This window comes from Passer domesticus, chromosome 5 (genome assembly GCF_036417665.1).
Source record: "Passer domesticus isolate bPasDom1 chromosome 5, bPasDom1.hap1, whole genome shotgun sequence".
NCBI lineage: Eukaryota > Metazoa > Chordata > Aves > Passeriformes > Passeridae > Passer > Passer domesticus.
In genome coordinates, this window is record NC_087478.1 from 68,440,815 (window position 1) to 68,463,683 (window position 22,869).

General features: G+C 41.0%; 1 protein-coding gene across 1 annotated transcript; it reads right to left on the reverse strand.

Moving 5' to 3' along the window:
• Positions 1 to 3,134: 3,134 nt before the first annotated feature.
• Positions 3,135 to 20,696, reverse strand: DYRK4 (dual specificity tyrosine phosphorylation regulated kinase 4). Its single transcript, XM_064420797.1, has 14 exons — positions 20,401 to 20,696; positions 16,658 to 16,741; positions 15,157 to 15,306; positions 13,948 to 14,083; positions 12,637 to 12,800; positions 12,138 to 12,274; positions 11,154 to 11,294; positions 9,410 to 9,548; positions 7,139 to 7,220; positions 6,226 to 6,398; positions 5,577 to 5,637; positions 4,914 to 5,043; positions 4,058 to 4,203; positions 3,135 to 3,617 (listed from the first exon to the last, which is right to left on the reverse strand). Exons 1-14 carry the CDS (start codon positions 20,422 to 20,424, stop codon positions 3,391 to 3,393), a joined length of 1,794 nt encoding a protein of 597 aa, XP_064276867.1. The 5' UTR covers positions 20,425 to 20,696; the 3' UTR covers positions 3,135 to 3,390.
• Positions 20,697 to 22,869: the final 2,173 nt, after the last annotated feature.

Consider the following 22,869-nt stretch of genomic DNA (forward strand, 5'->3'; position numbering starts at 1 on the left):
CAGGGAAAGATACATCAGCATGTGAGGGATATTTATGAAATGGGGAATTGTAAGACTGCAGTTCTTTTTCCTCCTTTTCAAGTTTTAAAGGGGTGCAAAAAATACTGCTAAAGGCAGTATCCCGGGTGATGGGATCCCAGGTGATGGCTAAAGACATTTTGGAACAAATATAAACAGTGTCTACATAGCCATTTTCTGGACAGACTTGTCACCTGAAAGCTCAGAGCAAAGGAAGCACAGAGAGGGTCAAAAATAAGCAGTTCCCAGGTTGATAAATTGGCTTTACTTGTCTCACATTAGCAAACAGGCAGGCACAGGCACACCCAGAGCTGCAGAAGGTGATGCCTGCTGGTAAATCCTTGCACGGTAGATCAGGAGCAATCAGGAGAGTCTCTGCTTTTGAAGGCCAGCAGTGTGGGCTCTGCAATGACTGTGCATTTGATGTATTGCAGTTATACATCCTCACCCTGGAGCAGTGGTGAAGTGCAATTATGCAGAAAACATTCAATTCCAGAAAGGTTGTTATTTACAGACAATGGTTTTGCAATGAGGTTTCAGAGACAGAAGTGTTCTAACAGCTTGGTTACTGAGCCTTTGTGTCCTCACAGCTCAATTATCTGAAGATCTGTATCTGACATCCTGTAAATACCCACTGCTGCAATGGTGCTGGTCTCTGCACATTCTCTTAAACTCAGTGTCATGGATTCCTAGAACTTCTCCATACTGTGATACCCCTCCCAGCCTCATACCCCAAATCACTTATCTGTGCTGTAAAAATGCCCAACAACTAGAAGACAGAATCATAACAACCTAGGATGGTGTGGGTTGGAGAGGACCTTAAAGATCATCTCATTTCAACCCTCCTGCCATGGGCAGGGACACCTTCCACTAGACCAGACAGACAGGCCAATGTGCAGAGATGGATGAGAAAGCAGCCACCTCATTTTCTTGGCAAACATGGCTTAAAAATGGCAATACATAGAGAAACTAAATATGATGCATGGATTGGGCTTTTCAAGAAAGCAAATAATTAGTGCTTCTTTTCTCTGTGAGACTGCATCATGAAAAGTCTGAGGGTGGCTCCAGCTGAGCATGAGTCAGAGAATTCGTCTCAGCATTTTGTAGGTTGTCCTCTTACACACAGAATTTTTTTATTATCTCCTTTCAAATGGCACAGGGATGAGGATGCTACCTGTGTCTGATGGATCTACTTTCTGCAGAGGAATGTGAAAGCAGTGATGATATCTCAGGGCTAAATATTTCTGCCAAGTAATTTCTATTTATTTCTGTCATCTCTGAAAAAATCCAACAGTTATCCACAAGAACTCTTATTGTGAAAGATTTTGAAGATGGAGATCACCATGAAGGCTTCAGGAATTAAAAGAGAACAGCAGGTCAGCAAGGAAGGGAAGACAGCAAATTCATGGCAGCTACAGTGAAATGCCATACATCTGCCTTCTGTATGGGAAGGATGATCAAACTGAATTACAGGCTCAGATGACTTTGCCACTTTTCCCTCAACACTGGGTGCCTTGGAAAATGCACCAGCATATGCTACAAGAAATAATATGATGATGCTTACTACAAAGAGCTACTGAAATATACTAATTTTGAAGAAAACATGGCTCCAGCACAGAAGCCCATTTATCAAATGAGGTTTACACCTTCATTAGGGTGACATCCATTCCAGGGGTCAAGGGCACCTCAATATAATTGATCCCAAACTTTGCCCCTGAGGTAGAGCAGACAAAAACCCAAGTGCACAGTTGTGAGAATCAGATATTGTGACTTAGGGCAGCCTAAGCAGTTAAGGGAATGTGACACAGCAGATGAAGAATGAGCAGCAACTGCACCAGACTAGTAAATTCTTGTTCCAAGGGTCTGAGAAATGCAATGAGGGCTCTGTTCACACTGTGCAGTGCACCCACCCTGTGCCATAACATGGTGCAGAAAAGAACTTACTTTTCCCAGTACATCATTCTGCTGAAGAATGGGAATGGGAGCATTTTATGGTCTCCGTGAGGGTTCAGCTGCAAAGGAGTCTCTCTTATACCAGAGGTACAAATAATTCTGGCACTGCAAGCTGGCCTGCTTGTCAGGAATGCCTGCATCACAGCAGGATGGTATTTGTCTGCCAAAATACCCTTGTAATTCTCCACTCAATTGCCTTCAGTAAGGGGAAATTGTCCTTCTTGGGTCACTCATTTTCCAGTTGTTTCTTCACAAGTCCCAGGATTTGCCTGAAGCTGAGGGGATGATCACAGCAGTTAATTTCTCCTGAGGTGACTTCTACTATTACGTGATTCAGCTGTACCTGTCAGGTGGCTTGTTTACTTCTGTTACACTGGAACTGTTTGAGAACCATTTCCATATCCTGTGGATTTTCCTTTTGCAAAAGAGCCTGTGGGAGTTTGCTGCTATGGTGACTTAAAACACCTCTGAACACCTCTTTCCCTTGGGGCTGCTGCAGTGTCACTGCTAAAGTAGCAGCTGCTTTTGGTAGGACAATTTTCTCATTATTCCTTTTCAACTGAATTTCTAGTTATGAGGTCCAGTAAATGTAAGAGGTGTAATGAGGTAGGTGCTTTACAAATGCAGTGAAAAAATAGTCTGCTATTTGAAGAGTGAAATACCTAAATTAAACACATTAAGCACATAAGCTATAGGGATCATAGAAATTAGTTTGTTTTTTGTTGGGGTTTTTTCAGAGTATTAAGTTAAACTTGCCATGAAGGACAATTCTCCCAAATCAAACCAGCTTGCTTTAATCCATTCTTCCTGTTGAGTCCCTGCAGAAATGGGCCCAGAATACCACTCTGCTTTCTTGTTGCTAGAGAGCTAAAGAGCATAATTTACATTTCTAAATCTGCTAGGAAGGTGTGACAATGGTTTTCATCTAGCAGCTTCACTATAAAAGGAGGAAGATGGAGCAGGAGGAAAATGCAGATCCTGGGTTTGATTTCTCTTGCTTGTTTTATACATAAGTAAATTCAGTAATCTTATCCATTAATTATTCCTGACTTACGCTGCTGTAAGTAAAAGAATTCAGATTCTTCAGTCAACACATCTGTTCTTTTGGATCAAGGAAAATATAAAATTCAAAAGTCTGTCATAACACAAAGAATAAGCCACTCTCCACCTCTACAGTCTCCATTTTATTGCTGCTGGTTGTGAAGAATCTCTGATCACAAAGATGGAGATGAGGAAAAGGAATGGTTCTCAAATTCTGTTTTGGTTGACTAGATGATTTCAGGGTAAAAAGAACATTAAATATACTTACAATGTGCACAGCCCATGAACAGACAGATATAGCTTATATTCCTGAGTACAAATAATACCTACAAAATACACTAGGTATGCAACTGAGCCAATCATAGCTTGTGATCTGTGTTACTTAATTGGTGGGAAAAAAAGAGAAGCTTTTGGAAGAGCTCTTTCACCATTGTCTTCTGTTTGATCGTATTTAATAGGCTTTTCCATGTGGTTTTCCAAATATTTCTCTGGAATAGCATGCTTTCTTGTGTTCTGCACATCATTTTCTGCTGTGCCTGTGAAAGGAGTCAGTCTGTCAGCCAGTTCACTTCTCACTTTGTCAGCTGCATTTTTCCAGAGATTCTCTGCAACAACAAATCATTAAAATGAAAAGGTTAAGAACTGCAGACTCTTAACAGCAGGTAAAATATAGCATTGACACAAATTCCCAGCAAATCAGGTGAAATTTTTCTCTGGGATCTTACAACCCGCACTGTTGCATTCTTTTGCTCTGAAAGTGACATGCACTGTGGTGTGGTGTCAGATACTGTTTTGTTCTCAGCAGGGAAAAGGCCTTTCCGTGTGAACCTTCAGCACATCCAGTCTTCTTGCAGGCAGCTGAACTAAAACATAAGGCATGCAGTTCCACACCAGTGAGGAATGCTGCCTTTACCCACCCAATTTCAGGGGCCATCCATTATCTTCACACTTCCACCTCCCCTTACTCCAGGCAGATGACACTAAACACAAAGAAACACCAAACACTGGTATAAATGCCCTTAGTTCTGAGGTGGAACATGCTTACGAATAGTTTCTCTTCTATTTTCCAGTGCAGAGAATGAGCCATCACTCATCTTCCTTGGGGCCTGCAGTTTCCGGAATATTTTTGGCTCCTGGATCCACACGTGTTTCATCGCTTCATCAGGAGTCATGCGCAGGGAAGGCTCCCACCTTAAATCCACAGGAGACAAATCATTATTCAACTATTTCTATCTGAAAATCAGTAAGAGGCAAGAGATTCAGCCCTGTCTTTTGAAAGTCAGGTCATGAGGACATTTTTTTGAAACAAAATAATTTTATTTTTATGCCAAAACCATGGAAAAAGCTTATGTGATATTCTCCAGCCTTCAAAACCTATTTACATCAACACTGTGCTGATCAAACCCTCTGCAGCACCAAACCATTTTTAATATTCAGTTCCTGCTTCTCTTAGAGGAGGGACCCAACATTCTTGTTTAAGGTTTGATTTTATGCTTCACTGAAATTATTTTCTGAAAATTCCGATTCAACCAGCAAACCAAAATAAATCAATTATTCACACAGACTTGGCAAACAGAGAACACTGAAAGCAACTTTCTTGTAAAACATGGTGGGATGATTTTCTCTTCCCTCCCCATGTAACCACAAGTTAGCAGTTTCTGTAGAATTTCTTTAGGAAAGTGCTATTTTGCTAGAAACAAATTTGAAGTCACTGCTAAAGAAGGCATAGTAAAGTGTCAATAATAATAGTTACACAAATGATGCCACATGGTAAACAAAACAAACCCAAAACACCCCACCAAAAAATAAAAACAGCAAACACAACAGATACCAAGATTTTAAAGGCACAAAAGAATGAAAGCAAAGTCAAAAGTAGCTTGTTGCATACAGTATAAACTCACATTAAGCATCCTTTCAAGAAGTCCAAGAAACCAGCATCATGGGTGTTCAGCACTGTGCTTAGATCCTTGGAGTCTGGGCATCTCTTTTTCCCCTTGCTGTTAGTTATGGATTTAGGAAAACCTTTGGAATCTTGAAAAAAAAATATAATTAAAAAAATACATTAAAAACCTTCACTAAATACTTTAAAAAGTTGCATAAGTAGTATCCATGTCCATCTCACTAACTCCAGTTTTGCCCTGTTGGATTGATAATCTACCAGAATTGTGGCAAACAGGATTGATTACATCCTAGAGACCACATCCTACTCTTTGTTGGTTGGTTTGCTTTGAGCAATTTCCAAACCAAATTTATACACAGAGAAATTAAAAATGTAAATTAGTTCCCAGGGCCCACTGCATTCCTTTCAGCAACAATATTTTTAAAGAGCAACTTCTCTATCACTTTGGCAATTAGAGGCCTATAAGACATGAAGAACAGAGGTCCAGGTTCGTTTGTAGGCCTCATTTTATCCTTTTGCTTTTTTTCCATACCTCTGCCTGGAAGTATTTTTATCAGCTAGGAATTAGCTAAAGATCTCTGACTCTACTCTCTACCAGTGCTATTAATTAGTGATTAACTACCAGGGAGGGATCCAGAAAGGACACATAATCGGAAGAAATTACCAAAGAATGTTCTCCTCCTTGACGCAGCCTGGATAAAATCAGCTGGTGGAAGACCCAATACCTTCATAGAAAATGAATTCATAGAGTTACTTCTCATTTCATAAAGATACACAACAACCATCAGGTGGGGTGTGGCATTTTGCCCTCCTTATGAAAAGAAGTTGAATGTTGCAATTTACTGTGAAATGTCTGTAAAACATTTCTTCTTATTGTGGAGGGAATTAAGGGATTCCTTAGTGCTGCCTGTACATGTCTTTCCATCAAAAATAGCATGGCCAGCAGAACCAGGGCAAGATTTGAGGTGTGGCACTGGTGAGGCCACACCTCAAATCTGTGTCCTGTTCTGGACCTGTCACTTCAGAAAGGACATTGAGGGGCTGGAGCATGTTCAGAGAAGGGAACAGAGCTGGGGAAGGAGCTGGAGCACAAGTCTGATGAGGCGAAGCTGAGGGAGCTGGGAAAGGGGCTCAGCCTGGAGGAAAAGAGGCTCAGAGAGGCCCTTCTGGCTCAAAGAGCCATTTGGCTGTATTAAACCTCCCTCTGGAAGGCCAGGCCATAGCAAATCATATTTCATTATTGCCTGAGGTTTCTCTTTGTTTCTGGTGGTGCAGTTTATCAAATGGGTGTACAAACCAATCCGAAAAGTTACCTCCATGATGCAGGCAAGTTGGTCAGCTTCATTTTCCCCTGGGAACAGCGGGTAGCCTGTGTAAAGCTCTGCTATGATACAGCCTAAACTCCACATATCAACAGCCATAGCATAAGGATGACCAAGAATCACCTCAGGGGAGCGATAAAAGCGGCTCTGAACATAGGTGTACACTGAATCAAAAATTAGACAAGAAGCAAAATATCACAGTTGGGACTGAAATGTCAATTTGCAGGTTTCACAGAACAGTGGCATATGTTCAGGAATCATACATAAATCTGTCTATCCACGGATTGCTTACATAGGCTCTGGAAACATTTTCTAATCCCATCCTAAAAGTAATGGGTGATATACTTTCCTCTGTTCTATTTAGAAATTGTTTTTCAACAAATTTCACGGAAGGAAATTGTTCTACTAATGCTGCGATTCAGTTTATTCCTGCTCATTTTCCTGTTTGAAGGTGTTCCATTTGCATCAATCAACAGTCCCTAAATTAAAAGCACAGTTCCCATTTCCCTCCCTGTGCTATTCATACAAAAACTACCAATTATAATTTAACTCACAGAGAGTTAAATTCACAGAGAAAGGCTCTCTGGACCTGTCAAACTTCTTGATAAGTGAAATATTTGGATTATCCTCTTAAGTTTGTTCCAGCTAACCACTCCTGAAAGTGCAATTCTGATTTCAACAGGAATAAAGGAGCTGATTGGGCTTGGGACAAAGAAAAAGAATGGTAATATCTTACTTGTCTCTACCAGTATTTGCTCCACCACCAGTGGCTGAACAGTTTACCAGGTTCTAATTAGGGGCATAGGTCAATATATTAGCCCAGTCCAAGAAATAGTTTTTCCACATTATTTAAAAGTAAGAAAGCTTATTAAGAAAATTACATCAACTTGACTTTTCTGCCAACCTCTTTGGTCTTCATAGCAGCTTGATCCAAAATCAATAACTTTGACTGAACCTTGCCCATTGTGGTATAATAGTATGTTCTCCTAAAAAGAAAAAAAAATAATCACAGGGCAAAGAGGGGTTTAGCACCATATTAAGTTAGCGAACACTTGTGAAAATCAGAATGCAAATCACATTTACACTTCTCTGCATAATGAGAGCTTTGAAATTCAACTCCTTTGGAATGCATTTGCTAACATGAGGAGGCAGCCAATAATGTGCAATCGTGCAAAGCAGAGGGGAGATTTGGGAAGGTATCCAGGCTGCAGGTGAGCCAAAAAGGGCACCAGAGAGCTCCCCAAAACTCAGGGTTGCTTATCTAGTAAAAGCCAAAGTGCACCTGGCTTTGTGCTGTGCTAATTAACCAGAACCACCCTTTTGTAAGCACAGAAAGCCCCTGGCCCATGAAGGAGCCACACTCCACAGTTCTTCCCTGCACTGCTTGCCCCAAACTCTGTGTCAGCTCACCCCTCCCCATCTGTGTGATACACAAGTCTCAAGGGAGGGATAAATGGACAAGGCAGGTTTCTTAGCTGGATTCTATGGATTCTTAGCTGGGTGCAGGTGGGTACAGCACTTGGGTTCCTCCAAGTCCAGCTGGAGAAGTGATCCTTAAACAGCCAGCTCAGGGATATGTGCACTAATGAGCAAACACAGCCTTCAGCTCTCTTCTGCAGAGCTGAGTTTTATCCTCATTAAAAGTCTCTCTAAACTAAGGATTTCCTTCTCCACTCCTCAGCAGACAGACGGTTACCTTTATCAACCAGTTTTACAGTGATTATATGTCAGGGCTTTGAAGGACTGAACAGTTCCCAGGTGGATGCCAAATAATGATGAAGTGGTTTCATGGGTAATTAGCTCATAAGGAAATACTTCATGTGCCAGGAAGGAGAAGCTGCTACTGGTAAAAGTCAAGGCAGGGACTGACTTCCACAATCCAGGTGCTCTTGGCTCTGGTAAGGGAAGAAGCATCCCCTCTCTGCAGCTTGATATCCCTTTGTGCTCATCTTAGGACTCTGTCTCTTATACTGAATCCCTCATAATGCAAGGGAGCTGGTCAAAGCTGGAAAGCTAGGACTGACTGAAAAACCAGGCTTTGGAGGCCGTGATTATCTAGCATAAAGGCCAGAGAGACTCCATATTCTACCTTATGCTGAGAAATATCATAGGAGGCAGATGGGATAACAGATGTGAGTTTCAGGCAACATAAATTCATGAAAGTGTACAATTGTTGAATGAGAACAAAATTATCTTTTAGTCAATTCACCACATTTTCACTAATGTGTTGCTCTATTTAAATACAGACTACACTAATTGATGCTGCCAACGTCATTCCTTGTCAGTGGCTGCCTGGAAACAAATTTCCTATTGGGCTAATTGTTTTAGATTCATATATTTGGGTTATCTTGCAAGCCTCTCTTCTCATTGCAAATTGGTCTGGCAAAGATATTGGCAGGACAATGGGTATAGACAGTATGTGACTTCTCAGAATTCTAAATCAAGATACATTTAGCAAAGTGAGAGCAGAATTTTATCCTTAACATTTTTCCCTGAGAACTTATTTATTTCTTTATTGGTTAATTTGCCCTTTTGAAAAGGAAATAAAGAGAAACTTTCATCTCAAGTGAAAATATAGTTAAAATCCTGCAAAAATCTCAGAAAATTGCAAAATATTAAATTTGGGGCTTAAGGAGAATGGAAAATACCCAGCATGAATGCTTAGCAGATACAGCAGAGGGAATTGGAGGTCAGATGTTCCTCCAAAAACAAGTGAACACCCTAAATACTGTTCCACAGAATTCCTTTGCCATTTACTAGGCTACTTAATTGTATAGTTCTGCCTAAGAAATTAAATACACTTAATAGGATAACCTGAAACAGGCTGCTTTGTAAATACTCCTTGCATTACACTGTCCCTTATCTTGAAATACTTAATTTTACGAGTACTTTTCTTTTTCTCTAAGCAAAAAATCATTACCTGAATTTGATTCATATTTGCATACGTTTTGGCAACCAAATAGTCTCATTAATGCTTTGGTGAATGAACAGAATCAATGATAATAATCAGTTGACCGTAGCATGAACATAATCTGAAATAAATTACAGCTTCTGTACAAACAGAAACTGTTTTTTAGGGTTTTTAGGGCTTCTCCTGACAGTTCCTCTCAATAAAGAATAGGATAAGCTCATTTATTCTGTACAGAATACCAGGTGATTAAATGATTGTACTTACAGGCTTCAGATCACAGTGAATGATTTTTTCCTGGTAGAGCACTTGTAAGCACCTCAGCACACACCTAGTGAAGTGACGAATCAACGATAGGCTGAAGCCTTGGAAATTGTTCTTTTTGATCAGCTCATACAAATTTATTCTGTGGGGGAGGAAGAAGCAGCAGACAGAGAGCAGATGAGAGATTGGGGAATTTATTTTTAAAGGCATGATTAGTTTCCAGTGCATTAAGAGCTCATCTTCCCACATGGAGGACTCATACAGAGGAAAATGACAGCATTTTCCTTCCTGCAAATGCTGCTCTGCATGTGATACGCACAAACACCTCCCAGATCTAAACCAGATGTAAAATCAGTGAACTTGCTTGCTAAACTCTCTGCTGTTAAGCAGCTATGCTAGTCTTTACCAAGAACAATAATCATTCAGGAGCCAAAAAAACTTTTCTTCTGTCTCCTTTTGCTATCATTTCTCTTTGCTTTGATGTCTAGAGTAAATAATTTCTGTCTAAAGGTTTTTAACCAGCAGTAAATATTTCTAGATATCCTCCCCATCAATTCAGGTCTCATTAGGTTTTTATATCCTTCTGGTGACCATCACATCTTAGCAACTACTCCTGCCCAGTAGCCTGGAGAAGAGAAGGCTCTGGAAGATCTCATTTCAGCTTTCTGGTGCCTTAAGGGGATTATGAAAAGGAGGGAGAGAGATTTTTGATAGTGACAGGACAAGGGGTAATGATTTCAAACTGAAAAAGGCGTAGGTTTAGATTGGATATTAGGAATAAATTCTTCCCTGTGAGAGGTGTCCTCAGCACTAGCACATGTCTGCAAGGACGTGGCCAACTGAAGCTTTCTGCCTTCCTCACTGGAGTGTCCATTGGTGGCAGGCATAGTCCATTCCTTTGGAATTAAAGTTGCCCAGACTTAATGGAAAAGATCACAAATCAAAGGCTTTTCACGGTATTTTAAAGGCAATGAAAATTTTACCAGACAAACATTTTTCTATGACAACCAGTCTTCAACTCCTCTGTGGAGAGCTAAAGATAGTGGCTCTCGCATTTCCTTGTGTGTTTCCATAGCAGCTTTCAGAAAAGACTGGTCTGTGTCTTCCCTGGAGAGGAGTCACCTCTTACCCTGTGTGACTGTAAGTGACAGACTCACATGCAGCAACACAAGGGATTTCAGTTTCTTTGGGATCAAGCTGTCCATATCATGCTGAAACTTCAGCAGGGGCTGTGGCACATGCACCAATGGGGACTTTACTCTAAGGGCTGGAGAAGTGTGGGTAGCCTGGAAAATTCCAGTTTGATTCCCTGATTACAAGAAGGCTGATGAATAAAATGATCTGACTTCTCCGACATTCCTCCAGAACTCCTCCTAAGATGCCCTGCAGCAAAGATTCATAAAAAGAGGCAGTTTTATTTTAAAATTATTTGATATTATTCATATTTATATATCCTGAAGTTTATCAGTCCTGAATTTACTCTTTTCCTCACAGGTCTTTTGGGGAAGAAGACTTCAATACCCAGCACAGAAAATACGAGATGGATCATGTCATTGCCCGTGTGAAGTCTGAACGTGGCCTTTTTCAGTTCACTTTGGGTGATCAAAGGCTCAGTTATGCAGTCTGTATTTAGACAGTGTTCCTTTCTAACTGGCAATTCTTCTGAAGAAGACATAAAAATTAAATCTTGTAAGGCACAAGAGCTACAATTCTCCTCAAGGTGTGTGTAAAGGAAAATGTACTTTACCCTAGCAGTTCAAAGGAGATACAGAAGTGATTGCGAAAGTAGAAATATTCCTTCATGTGGATGATATTGTGAGTATCATCTTTGTCTTTCTTCAGCAGAGCATCAAGGATCTTCACTTCTACCAAAGCCTGGCTGTGAAATCTGAAATATCACATGACACGGGAATGGTGACATCAACTGAGGGTAGCATTTGTATTTCTGCAAATGCTACCAACATCATAAGCTTATGATAAACTCAGCAGGTGGGACAATTATTAAAATGTTTCATTCAATCCCATTAACCACTGTAATTTTGATTTCTTTCTGTTGATTCCTAGTCTAAATACACCGGCCTTACATAACAATTCAGGGTATACCTAATTTGACTTGTCTGAAAAAACCTTTAAATGAAAAGTTTTCCAGTGAGCATCCAGACTAAAATCCTGGTGCTCTCAAGTCTACAGAAATGCTTCACTTTCCTTGAACATGTTTCACACCTACCACAGACAGTGGATTTTGAAAAGCAGCTTTACACTTAGTTTTCACTGAGGGGGGAAAATGAAACAGCTGAACATCTGTTTCACTGACTCTGCTTCAAGCTTACAAATTTGTAACCAGCCACTTAACAGGAACAGGCTGCTTAGGACCACAGTGTAGAATTTTTCATGTCCAAGCAAGTGATGGGTGCCTTCCAACATATTCCTATGGTTTTGGAACCTTGTGGGGATGCTCCCTGCTCTCAGTCCTGCACAGCTGGTTACCTGGGTTGTGTATTCACTGTGCAACAGATAGAGAGACCTTGTGAGCCTGGAGAAACTGTGCTTGCTTTCCTAGGCTGTCTCTTTTCCAGGTCCAGGTCAGTTCCTGACATCCTCTTTCCTCAATCTGCCCTTACTGTGTTTAATGAATGTACAGGAGGTTTGATTTTAATTTGTTCATGTTGGCACTGTTTGCCTGTATATAAGAGGGGTGATTTTACTAGTTTAAAGTCAGCAGATATCTCACCTTTTCTTATTCCTTATTATTTTCAATGCCACTAACTCATTGGTTTTGTGATCCAGGCATTTGGCCACCTGCCCAAATGATCCTTTTCCAATGACCTCTAAGACTTCATAGCGGTAGGCAATGTGGTCATGTAAAACCTTCAAAAGAACACAAAGCGTTCAGATTCAAAGAGTACAACAAAGACCAGGCTTCCCAGTAGCTCGTGTGTGTTTGAGTCCGCTCTCCGTGACAGATGGTGGGCTAGCTGCAGGTGAAATCTACATCAGATAAGGGTAACAAGGAAAATCCCAAGTGATGCTTCCATAGCCCAGCTACATTGTTGCAGCCCTGCATGACATGCAAAGTGAATTCTCCCCTGAGCTTTATAAGGCATTTTTTCACTATGTGAATATTTATCTTCTAGAAACAACATTTATTTCACAGACAACACCTAAGAGTTGGCATAAAATCACTACAAACTTACTGAGCTCAAAATGAATACCATAACTTTTCCACTTACCTTTAAGTAGGAACCATGCTCATCATCATAACAATTATTATTCTGGGTTTCAGGCAAACCTTCAATCTTTTTAGCTTCCAGGCCAAGAAACCAGAGCTCTGTATAATTGAAAATTTCTTTTTGCTCATAGACTGTTAACTGGTTTCTAAAATTTTTCAAGGCTTCTAAATCAGAAAACAAGAACGTAAAACCGAAAATCAATAAAATGTCAGAAACCTGAAGGCAAAGTGCTTTTACAATGGAACATTTCACAGTAGAGCCCACCACTTTGAGCAGGATGCTGAGAAAAGCTGTTAGAGCTCCCTTCCGACTAAGAGTTCTATTTTTTTGCAATTTCATGCAATTCTTTTTTTCCTGGCTTGCAGTATTAAATTCAATAAAGCACTCATCATCTGTCAGCAAGACTTTTAAGAGAGCTTAGGTAAATTATTTAATTGTGAGGGAAGTTATGTATATAGATTTTATGGAAATCCCATCTGTTGTCTATCTGCTCCCTCAGGCTCCATAACTTACATGAAAAGTTACATTTTTATTGGTTTGATTGCTATATTTATAAAATGTCAGTAATGTCTAGTTAACCAAAGCTTTCAAGTACTTGTTTTTCTGATAAAAATCATCAGTCAGATGTTTGAGGTTAGGAATTAAATGGAGCCCAAATCTGCCTTTCTCCTAGTTCTGATTCTTGTTGCATAGAATTTCAGCTGCCCTAACACTTTCACTCCCATCATTTAAATGTGGATATATATTCAGACAGGAGCATTATAAATCTATGTGTTGCATGCATGTGTGGGTGTTTTGTTAAACAGTGGCAGATCTTCATCCAGCTATGCAGGGATGCTAAATAATTTCAAAGCAAAAGGCCACTACTCTTTTTTTTCCTAGACTCCTTCTAGAAGTATTTAACTCTGTCAGAAACTTTCTAGATCCGAGAACTCCCATAATGCAATTTAGCCCACATCAATAAAATGGGACACAGCCACAAGGAAGTGGGAAAGGGTTTTATCCCTGTAATGGAATATTGCTCTCATCTAGCCCACCTAAGTCTTAGACAAATATACATTCTTTTTGATACTGCATGTTTCTCTTCTGTATTTGTGTTAGTCAAATCATTCCCCTACTGGGTACTCCCCCAAGCTGGATAATTAGAAATCACTTAATCCCATCCATATTGCTGTGCTCTAAATTGTTAAATATTTCAGCAGCCATTTAACATGGCACCTCTGGTCCCTGAGTGTCCTGACTGTACACACTCCTCATCTGTGCAGGCAGCCTGTCACTCCAGTCCTTTCAGTTTATCCAGGGATATTCTACCTGAAGCTGTCATAGGCAGTTTGACCCCGATGCTGGTGCTCTCCACTTCGGATGCTTTTGTATGGACTCTGGTATCACTCTCAGGAAGACTGTCTGGAAGGTTAAATTGAGGAAAATTGCCTTGAGTTCCATTCTCCTGCCAATCAGAAAAAAAATTAAAAATTAAAAACTGCTACATTCATAGAGACAAAGCTGCAATATATTTATTTTGGATTAGTTGAGTAATCTCTATGTAAATTTATTTTTTGCTGAGTTAGAACAAGCAAGCTTGGGCACTAGAACACCGTGCTTATTCAGACTGCAAATTCAGCCAAAAGCACTAAAGGCTGTTGGACCATGGAAAGATAAATCTCTATAAATGAGACAAGGAAGTTCATCTTCCAGATTCATTCAGTATATGGACTCTCTAGAAATGCTATCTATACCAATGCTGTTCATCCTTGGAGGGCTGTGGAACGATCCCTCTTGGAAACCACGCCAAACCAAGTGAAAGACGGGAAGTTGATTTGGTATAACCGGTATGGATATGCCAACAAATGGTGTCTGAATGACTTTGTTGTCTTCTCTGATGAAGTGATTGGCTTGGCCAATGGGAGAAAAGCAGTGAGCATCATGGACTTTGCCTTGAGCAGGGCCTGTGACGCTGGAGCCCAGTGAGTGGGAGATGAACTGGATAAATGGATCATAATGTGAGTAGCCTGCTCCAAGTCTGCTCTTGTAGTGAGAGGTTGGGCCAGATGTCCTTCAGAGGTCTCTTCCAAGCTAAATGATTCCTTTATTTATTTGAGAAAGTCCTCATAGAAGTGGGGCTGGATGGAGACAAAAACCAGCTCAGTGTCTGTCTCTGTCAGAAGGGTACCAAAGCCATGTTAAAAACCAGCACATGGTTGCCAAAACAAGGAGAACCCAGGTGATGGGATATGGACGAACAAGTGAGCAAGCTTGGTCCGCCATGTCCTTGCAAGCAGTCCTGACTGGTACCACTTCAATAAATGCATATGGGTGCTTGTGGGGTTTGAGTTAAGGATGTGTGCAAGTAAAAATGGGCTCTTTTCAAAATGAAGCATTTTTCCATACTTGTCTCTAATTCTGACCCCTTTTCTCTCTTCCCCCATACTTGTGACATTTTGCCACTGACACTCTCTCAGTGGTACTTGAGGGAGGCTTGTTCACCAGGCAAACAAGGTGTCCAGGAGCTTTATAACTCACCTGAAAAGAGGGGAGGACACTCTGCAAGCTCTTATTTGCTATTTGAGGCAGGCTGCTCTCAAAGGAGGGAGGGTTTGCAGCATCTGCAGCCAGACCATGCTTCACTTGACCTTCCAGATGTGGGAGGGAAAGGACACCATGACTGACTCTCTAAATAGAAAGCACAAGGAAATGTCACATAATGACCTAGCAAGCAGTTCTGTGTCACACCTATGAACAGCAGAGGGATGTAACTCCTTGTAAAATGTGTGTGCTTTGCTTCTGACACCTAAAGACAAAGGGGAAATTAGCAGATGCTAAGGCAGCTCCAGCTGTACTAACAGGCTGCACGAGGCTGTCCAGGCAATCCAGCACAATTTAGAGAATGAGACTCCTCACAAGAACACTTCCATTCAGCATCAGAGCAGTGACTGCTTCAGCTGCAAAGGGTGGCTGGGTTTTGAAGCCCAGCAGCCATTTCAGGCAGCAGGACTCCTGGGAATGGGGAAAATAAAGCCCACACAGGATAATAAGTAGGCATGAATTGTCAATGGCAGAAAATATCATTAACTATTCCCAGTGGCAGAAGACAAACTGGGACTGGACTGCTGCCAAACACCAGGGGTGGACACAGTGGGAAGTCTTCCCTGCACTGGTTTCTCCATATTTCCTTCTGCCTCGTTTCCTACACAGCTCTATTTAACTGGGCCCATTTATTGCACTCCTTATTGAGGAAAAGGCAAGCTCTCAGCAAACTTTGCTTAAAAATAAATGCTTATGCTCATTTAAATAATCCAGATTACTAGTCCTTCCTGACTTCTCCCATTTATTATTTGCAAAATACTTTTATATAATTTGTTAATTACAGACAGTCAGTAAAGAGCACAGTTTTATGCATGTCTTGTACATCCTATCAATGTCTCAAATATCTCAAGTCAGAGAAGTCAAACCCTTAGCAGCAAAGAAAACTGTTTCAGGTAGACTATTTCTTTGGTAAATAATAAAACATTTATTTGAAATAGATCTGAAATAGATCAACTATGCACTGTGAAATGCGAAAAAAGGTCTAGAGAGATAAAGCTACAGCCACATAAACCTGTGAAATATTTCTCCTCAGGGAAGCATAGAAACATATTTGGCAAGCTTTTGATAATAAAGGTAAGGTTTGATATTTTTTCAAAAAGCAAAGGAGCAATGCTCTCAAGTCAATCAACTTTAATGAGCAATTGTTTTATTCCAATACTGTGGAATAGCCTTTAAAAACTTAGACCTGGGATTCCAGTGGACTTTTCCCAAAAGCGTGAAGGAACCAAAGTGATTTGGCAGAAGAAATGCCTCAAATGCTACTGGAACACAGCAAACACAAAATACTTGCAGGCACTTGGGACAGTCATATAGCCACAGAAAAAATGGAAGAGGGCAAGGAGTAGAAAACTTGCCTCTGCCCATATTCATTTTTTATAAGAGATCACTTAAAAAACAAACATTCAGGTATTTTGAAGGGAGCTGAAGAGTCACATACCTGATGGAAGACTCTGTTAGAGCCCAGATGATCCTTCTCTTGAACAGTCAGCTGAGATTGAGAAAAAGCATCCACATGGGAAGACTGCAAACATAAAGCGAGGCTTTAATAAAAATTATTCTGGAGGCAAAAAATATGGAGCCCCTGCCTGATTTCTGTATTCCCCTCCTTTGTGGCAATGCCTGTGCCAACACAAGGCGTGAGAGAGGGCCACAAAAGCTGCTGAAAACATGTTACACTCTGGCAATGCTTCTCTCAATTGAGCAGCTGTTTTGTGGGCTGGGGCAGAGACAGTTTATTTTATTATTATGCCTCTCAGATGCTTGGTGTGCCCCTTTGCTCAGCCAAGGGGAAAGGGGCCCTCTGCCATCCCTAAATATGTACTTGGAAGCTGGTAGTAAGTCTGCTTGAAAGGACAACTTTAAACTGTCTCATGAGGTAGCTTGTGAGCCCATACATTGCTAAAAGCACCATTAAACTGATTCAGCTTGTGGGGCAGATTTTGTAAAAATAAAATCAGGGTTTAAGTTTACTGAAATATAGAAAAACTCGATTGGCTCCAATGGGCAGATAGTATTAGCAATAAATGCAAAACACCCCAAGGGGAAAGTGCTAAGCAGCTCACTATTTTAAAGAGTTTGCTGGTGCTTTCAGCAGTTTTTCAATAAACATGCTGATTAGCATTGTACATTTCTGCCCAATAACAAACTGCAATGAAATGCAAAAAATCTTTAGGATAATTTAGACCAAGAAAATTCCATGGCTAAAGCAGATTGGAGCTCTGCTCTACAGGCTGGAGTGAACCCCATTGGGTTTGGTCAAAAGGGCTCCTGAAAGAGTCTGAGCCTGGAAGAGGCAGGGACAACTCAAATTAGATGCTGCACCTGTGCCAATACACTGCAGATATCCATATATAGACATAGATATAGACATAGACAAACATAAGTATATATATATTTATATACAAAATCTGTAGTGGGTGAGGGATGCTTGCATGCAAACTGATCCACACAAACACACTGTGACTTATGCACAGTGATATATGCAGGGCACATCTGCATTGCTGCAGAATCACATACTGGTTTGGGTTGGAAGGGACCTTAAAAACCAAGCAGTTCCAACCCCTGCTACAGGCAGGGACACCTTCTACCAGACCAGGCTGCTCAGAGCCCCAGGCCCCAGGCATCCACAGCTTCTCTTGGACAACCTGTGCCAGGGTCTCACCACCCTCACAGGGAGCAATTTCTTCCTCCCATTTCCCACCTCCCATTTCTTTCTTCTTTCCCATGGGAAAATATCCCATCTAAACCTGCTCTCTGTCAGTGCGAAGCCATTGCCCCTTGTCCTGTCACTCCAGGCCCTTGTCAAGAGTCTCTCTCCATCTTTCCTGTGGGCTCCCTTCAGGCACTAGATGGGCACAGTGAGGTCACCCCAAAGCCTTCTCTTCTCCAGGCTGAACACTCCCAATTCCCTCAGCCTTTCCTCCCAGCAGAGTTGCTCCACCCCTCTGATGATCTTGACAGCTTCCTCTCGACCTCCAGAGGCTGTGCTATATCCACCCTTGCATATGCACTTAGATTAGAGACTCTAAAAGACTGTTCCAAACTAAACATGGAGTTAAAACTCTGTGTACAGATCTACCTGACCACATGGAGGAAATGCTGCCTTATGACAAGTTCAGCTCTCACCATCAGCCAGGAAGACACCACTCAAGCTGCGCAGACCAGCTGGAAACTGCCCCTGAGATAACTGCTCTGTGTGTGCTCTTCCTGTTCACAAATGAATAAACATTCTGCAAGGGCAAACTTCTGATTTAGAATAAATGGGGAACAGCTCTGGCGTGAGATGAAGGGGTCATGAGTGGCTGTGAAGCACAGGAGAACGGCAGGAAAGGGATAAGTACTAAAATCTATCGTTGCTGGACACAGTAATTCCCATCTTTGGAACTGGAGATCACCCAGCCGGGGATAAAGGATGATATGCTGTAAATCCAAAATATTACCAGTGCCAACACAGCAAATGCCACAGAAGAGGGTCACTAGACTCCTAAACAGGAGTGTGCTAGAGCATGACACAGTTTGCCCAGAGCACCAAATATCCTTGTATGAATTTCTTTAGGTGATGATTCCATGGAAAACTCAGTGCCAGAGTATTTTTTCAGACAATCTACAGACAATCTTCTCATGCAATCTACGTATCTTGCATTTCAAAGGAGAATCACATTTTTATGAAGGTGAATCCAGGATACACACTCAAAACTCTGATAATTATACCAGCCCAGCTCTTTGTAAGACTATTAATTTTAGTGCATGTTATACTTTTTCCTCACATTTCATCCATACTTCATTCCCAGCAAGCTATAATTTTCAGTTTCTGGAGCTGACAAAAATATTACATTTCATTTCAAGGCAGTTTCTTAACTGCTTCATGCTTTTCTAGCTACAAGTCAATACAAAGCCAGGATTTTATAAAGAAAAAGCTATCACTGAAAACCAAAGAAACAATGACTTCACATACCTGTGCAGACTGAAGAATCTTCACTCCAAAATGGCATTTTATTTCTCAGCAATTCTTTTAAAAAGCTAGGCAGTTATGTCTATATTTCTATTTTTTTTAAGTAGATTTACTAACAACAGAACATAAAACACTTAAAAAACATATTTAAAACTAAGCAAGAGCTAAGGAAGAATGTGAGTGGGCTCAAAGATGTGCTGCCAGAATTTGGAATCCATTTAATTTCCATTCAGTGGGGAAAGATTACTAAGATTTTCAGGTGGACATTTCTCCTTTTACAGTGTAAAAGCAAAACCAGTCCATGCCTTTTTTTTAACCATGGAAATCTGTGATCCTCTTTGTCCCCCTTTCTCAAAACCTACTTACTAAGTCTTTATTGCTCTTTAGGCAATTTATTAAATAAAATCAGTAAGTGACTATCTTCATAAAAATTCCCCCAAACAGGTAAATAATATAAACTTCTATTTGTAGAAAAACTGATCCGTGTCTACACCAGTCCTGCTGCTGGCTGAATGAGGAGCAGGTGGATTTACTGGACAGTCCACACAGTGGTTTTATTTGATAGTCTTGATCCAGGTGACCCAGCAGAACTGCTCTAGCAAAACCCTGGAGTTGCCCTATGGACTCTGCAGCTGAGCTGTTGTGGCTGTGTTCATTCTGGCAGATGCACTCCAAAGAAAAACCGCAGCAACTGTTACTATTCCACCCCATTTCATTCCTGGTTTCCTGCTCCTGTGGCACTCAGACTTGTCCTACAGCTCCAATGCTGCAATCCCAGACTATCATCTCCTGCTATTCCAGCCCTTCAAATCCTGGACCACCTTGCTTATTCCAGTTACTACCAAAGAATCAGAGCAAGGTCCTCATCCACCACCTAGCCCACAGTCACAAAGTTTTAGGTTTACAGCATTCTGTAAAATCAGGCATCATGACACACTTCCATAATTCTCAAAATATCAGAGTATTTTTTCAGTACCATGTTAACCATAGAAACCAGAAATGCATTAAAATTTTGGAAATTTTTAAATACACAGCTACATGAAATAAAGACCCCATTGTCTCCTCATTCACATGGGCATTTTCTTCCCCCGTTCTCAAAAGTGAATGAAGCCTGTAGAATACATGGAGAGAATACAACACAGGTGCTAAATCATACAATACATTAAAAAGCTATAGGAAATACACTCTCTCGCTCAAAATACAGTAGAAACACAAACATTTTTTCCCACCTTGTCAACTATTTCTGTCAGCATTACTGCAAGAGCTGTTAAGTGCAGGACAGGAGCTGTTTATTCCATTCAGCAAAGGCATTTCAGGAAGCCCACCTTCATCTAGTCAGAGCATAGCGGGAGCAATTCCATGCACAGTGCCCTGAGCAGAAAAAAATGGATAATGCTTCTGCTTGGCTTCAGATTTAAATTTTTCTCCCGGAAATATGCCAGTGACTATTAGCTGCTCTAGTATTCTTTTGGTGGCCATCTGTTCCCTTTCTCAGCCTCCTTCTAGCCAAATATAATTTTCCATATTTATCATGGCAAGTCAGTAATAAGAAAGACAAATATAACAGGATTGGCTGTTCTCCTTGTCATCTCAGTCTGTTCTTTCTCACTGAGCTCATGTGCTTGCGAAACCAAAAAACACTTGAACTTGGATTTTGTCAAAATTTGTCACAGCGACCTTGCTATACAGCGAGCAAAATCTCTTTAACAAGACTGACAGACTGGAAAATGAAAATTAATTAATTCCTTAAGGGTTGGTTTCTCATTGGGCATTATGTGTCAAACTGTGGCACTTTGGTCTGTGGTTCTTGAGGGCATTGGTGCAGAGCTGCTCTGCCCTGTGGGATAATGAGTGTGTGGATTGTTTTGGTGCAGATAATGAGACAGAACTTAGCTGGCCTCCTGTCTTTCCTCTCCTCCTTTGGATGCTGTGCATGTATGATGGGGCACTGATGGAGGCGTCCCTATTCCCCAGCTGTCTCAGGAGAATATCTAAAGCAAAAATACAGTGTGGTCTCCTCCTTCATACAGCCAAAGAATGACATGTTCCCTGATGGTCTGAAATCTGTCAACAACCCAGAATAGTTCTACTTTCACTCAGAAACCAGGATTTTCAAGGAGGAAATACATGCTCACCCACTGAAGGCTGCTGCTTTTACAGATGCTGCTGGAATGGTCAAAGGACAGTTATTCCTTTGTACACATGGTGGTCTCTGCAAAGCCCCTCCTGATGTACTTGCTGGGCTGCACCTTCTTAAAAGGCACATTGCTCCCACTTCCATTGCTCCCACTTCCATTACTCCCACTTTTCCGTTCATCCAAGCTTGGCAACCCTCTAAGCAACAAATCCTCCCCAGTATTATAAATCTCATGTGCAAGAAAAACTTATTTTCTCACCAAATAACCACTCAGGCTGTCATGCCAGGAGGGGAGGCATGGAGATCTCCTAGAATGGCTGAGGTTGGAAGGGACATTAAAGATCATCCAGTTCCAGCCCCCTGCTATGGGCAGGGACACCTGCCACTATCCCAGGTTGCTCAGAGCCCCATCCAGCCTGGCCTTGGACACTGCCAGGGATGGGGCACCCACAGCTTCTCTGGGTAACCTGTGCCAGGGCCTCAGCACCCTCACAGCAAAGAATTTCTTTCCAAAATCCCATCTAAACCCTCAGTGGAAATGCATTTCCCCCTGTCCTGTCACTCCAGGCCCTTGTCAACAGTGTCTCTGCATTAGCAGTCCCAGGATAGCCTCCATAGAAAGGAATGAAATAAAGATCTGCCCATGGTTCAGCCATCCCTCATTTAGAAGAACATCCTCTATTTTATTTTCTTTATTTCCTTTCTTTCCAATGTTTTCTCTCCTCTTCATTTTATTACATTCTTGTAACCATATTCAAATTTGCTGTGATAATCATGCAGGAATAAAAACAACATTAGGATCATTCTTTTGTATTATCTGAAGAGGACCAACTAATTTTTGATTACATAAGGCATTGAATACAGTTTCCCCCTCCATTTCTCAACAATATTCTCAAAGCAAGAGAAACTCAGCAGTTTAGTTATGCTACAATGAAGTAAAAAGCAGTGCATAAAATGTTTCAAGCATAAATTGAAAGCAGTTTTTCTAAGTTTGAAGAAACGATTTATCTTTGTAACTATTTTTTTTAATTAACCACTTCACAAAGCCATTTAACTAAAGGAGGTAAGTGCAATAGTACATAAATTCCTTATGGATGCGATCACTGCTTGTGATCATCACATAGACAGTATATTTACCAAATTTCTACGTTTGGCAACATCTCTGTGAAGTAGAATAGTATTAGTGGTAAAGGAAATTAAAGAGCTTTCCCTGCAAAGAAAACCCCCTGCATAAGGGAGTTGGAAGAGGATTCATTCCATCTTAGCTAAACTGTGGGGGGATAGAATATAAGAAAATAAAGGTAGTGCAGAAAGTAATATCACCCCTAAGGAGTTGCAGCTGGGCCAATTATCAAAGACTAGGAACGGGCCTGACTTTAACAGGCCACAGCTGTGACCAATGAGAAGAAGAGTGTTATAAAAGAGTGGGTTGGGTGATTGAGAAAGAACTGGAGTCAGTTGGCTACTTTGTGAGAAGGAAAGAGTCAGTGCTCTGAAGAGCTGCCCATGAGAAAATATCAGGAAGGTATTAAACTTTTGTGATAAGGAAACAACAGAATTG

Excerpts from the sequence above, each read along its gene's own strand:
- DYRK4 (XM_064420797.1), bottom strand. The coding sequence starts at position 20,424 with ATGCTGACAGAAATAGTTGACAAG. Across the intron at positions 12,275-12,636 it reads AGCATGGTTCCTACTTAAAG|GTTTTACATGACCACATTGC; the intron begins GTAAGTGGAAAA and ends GTTCTTTTGAAG. Across the intron at positions 5,638-6,225 it reads AACTTGCCTGCATCATGGAG|GTATTGGGTCTTCCACCAGC; the intron begins GTAACTTTTCGG and ends TTTTCTATGAAG.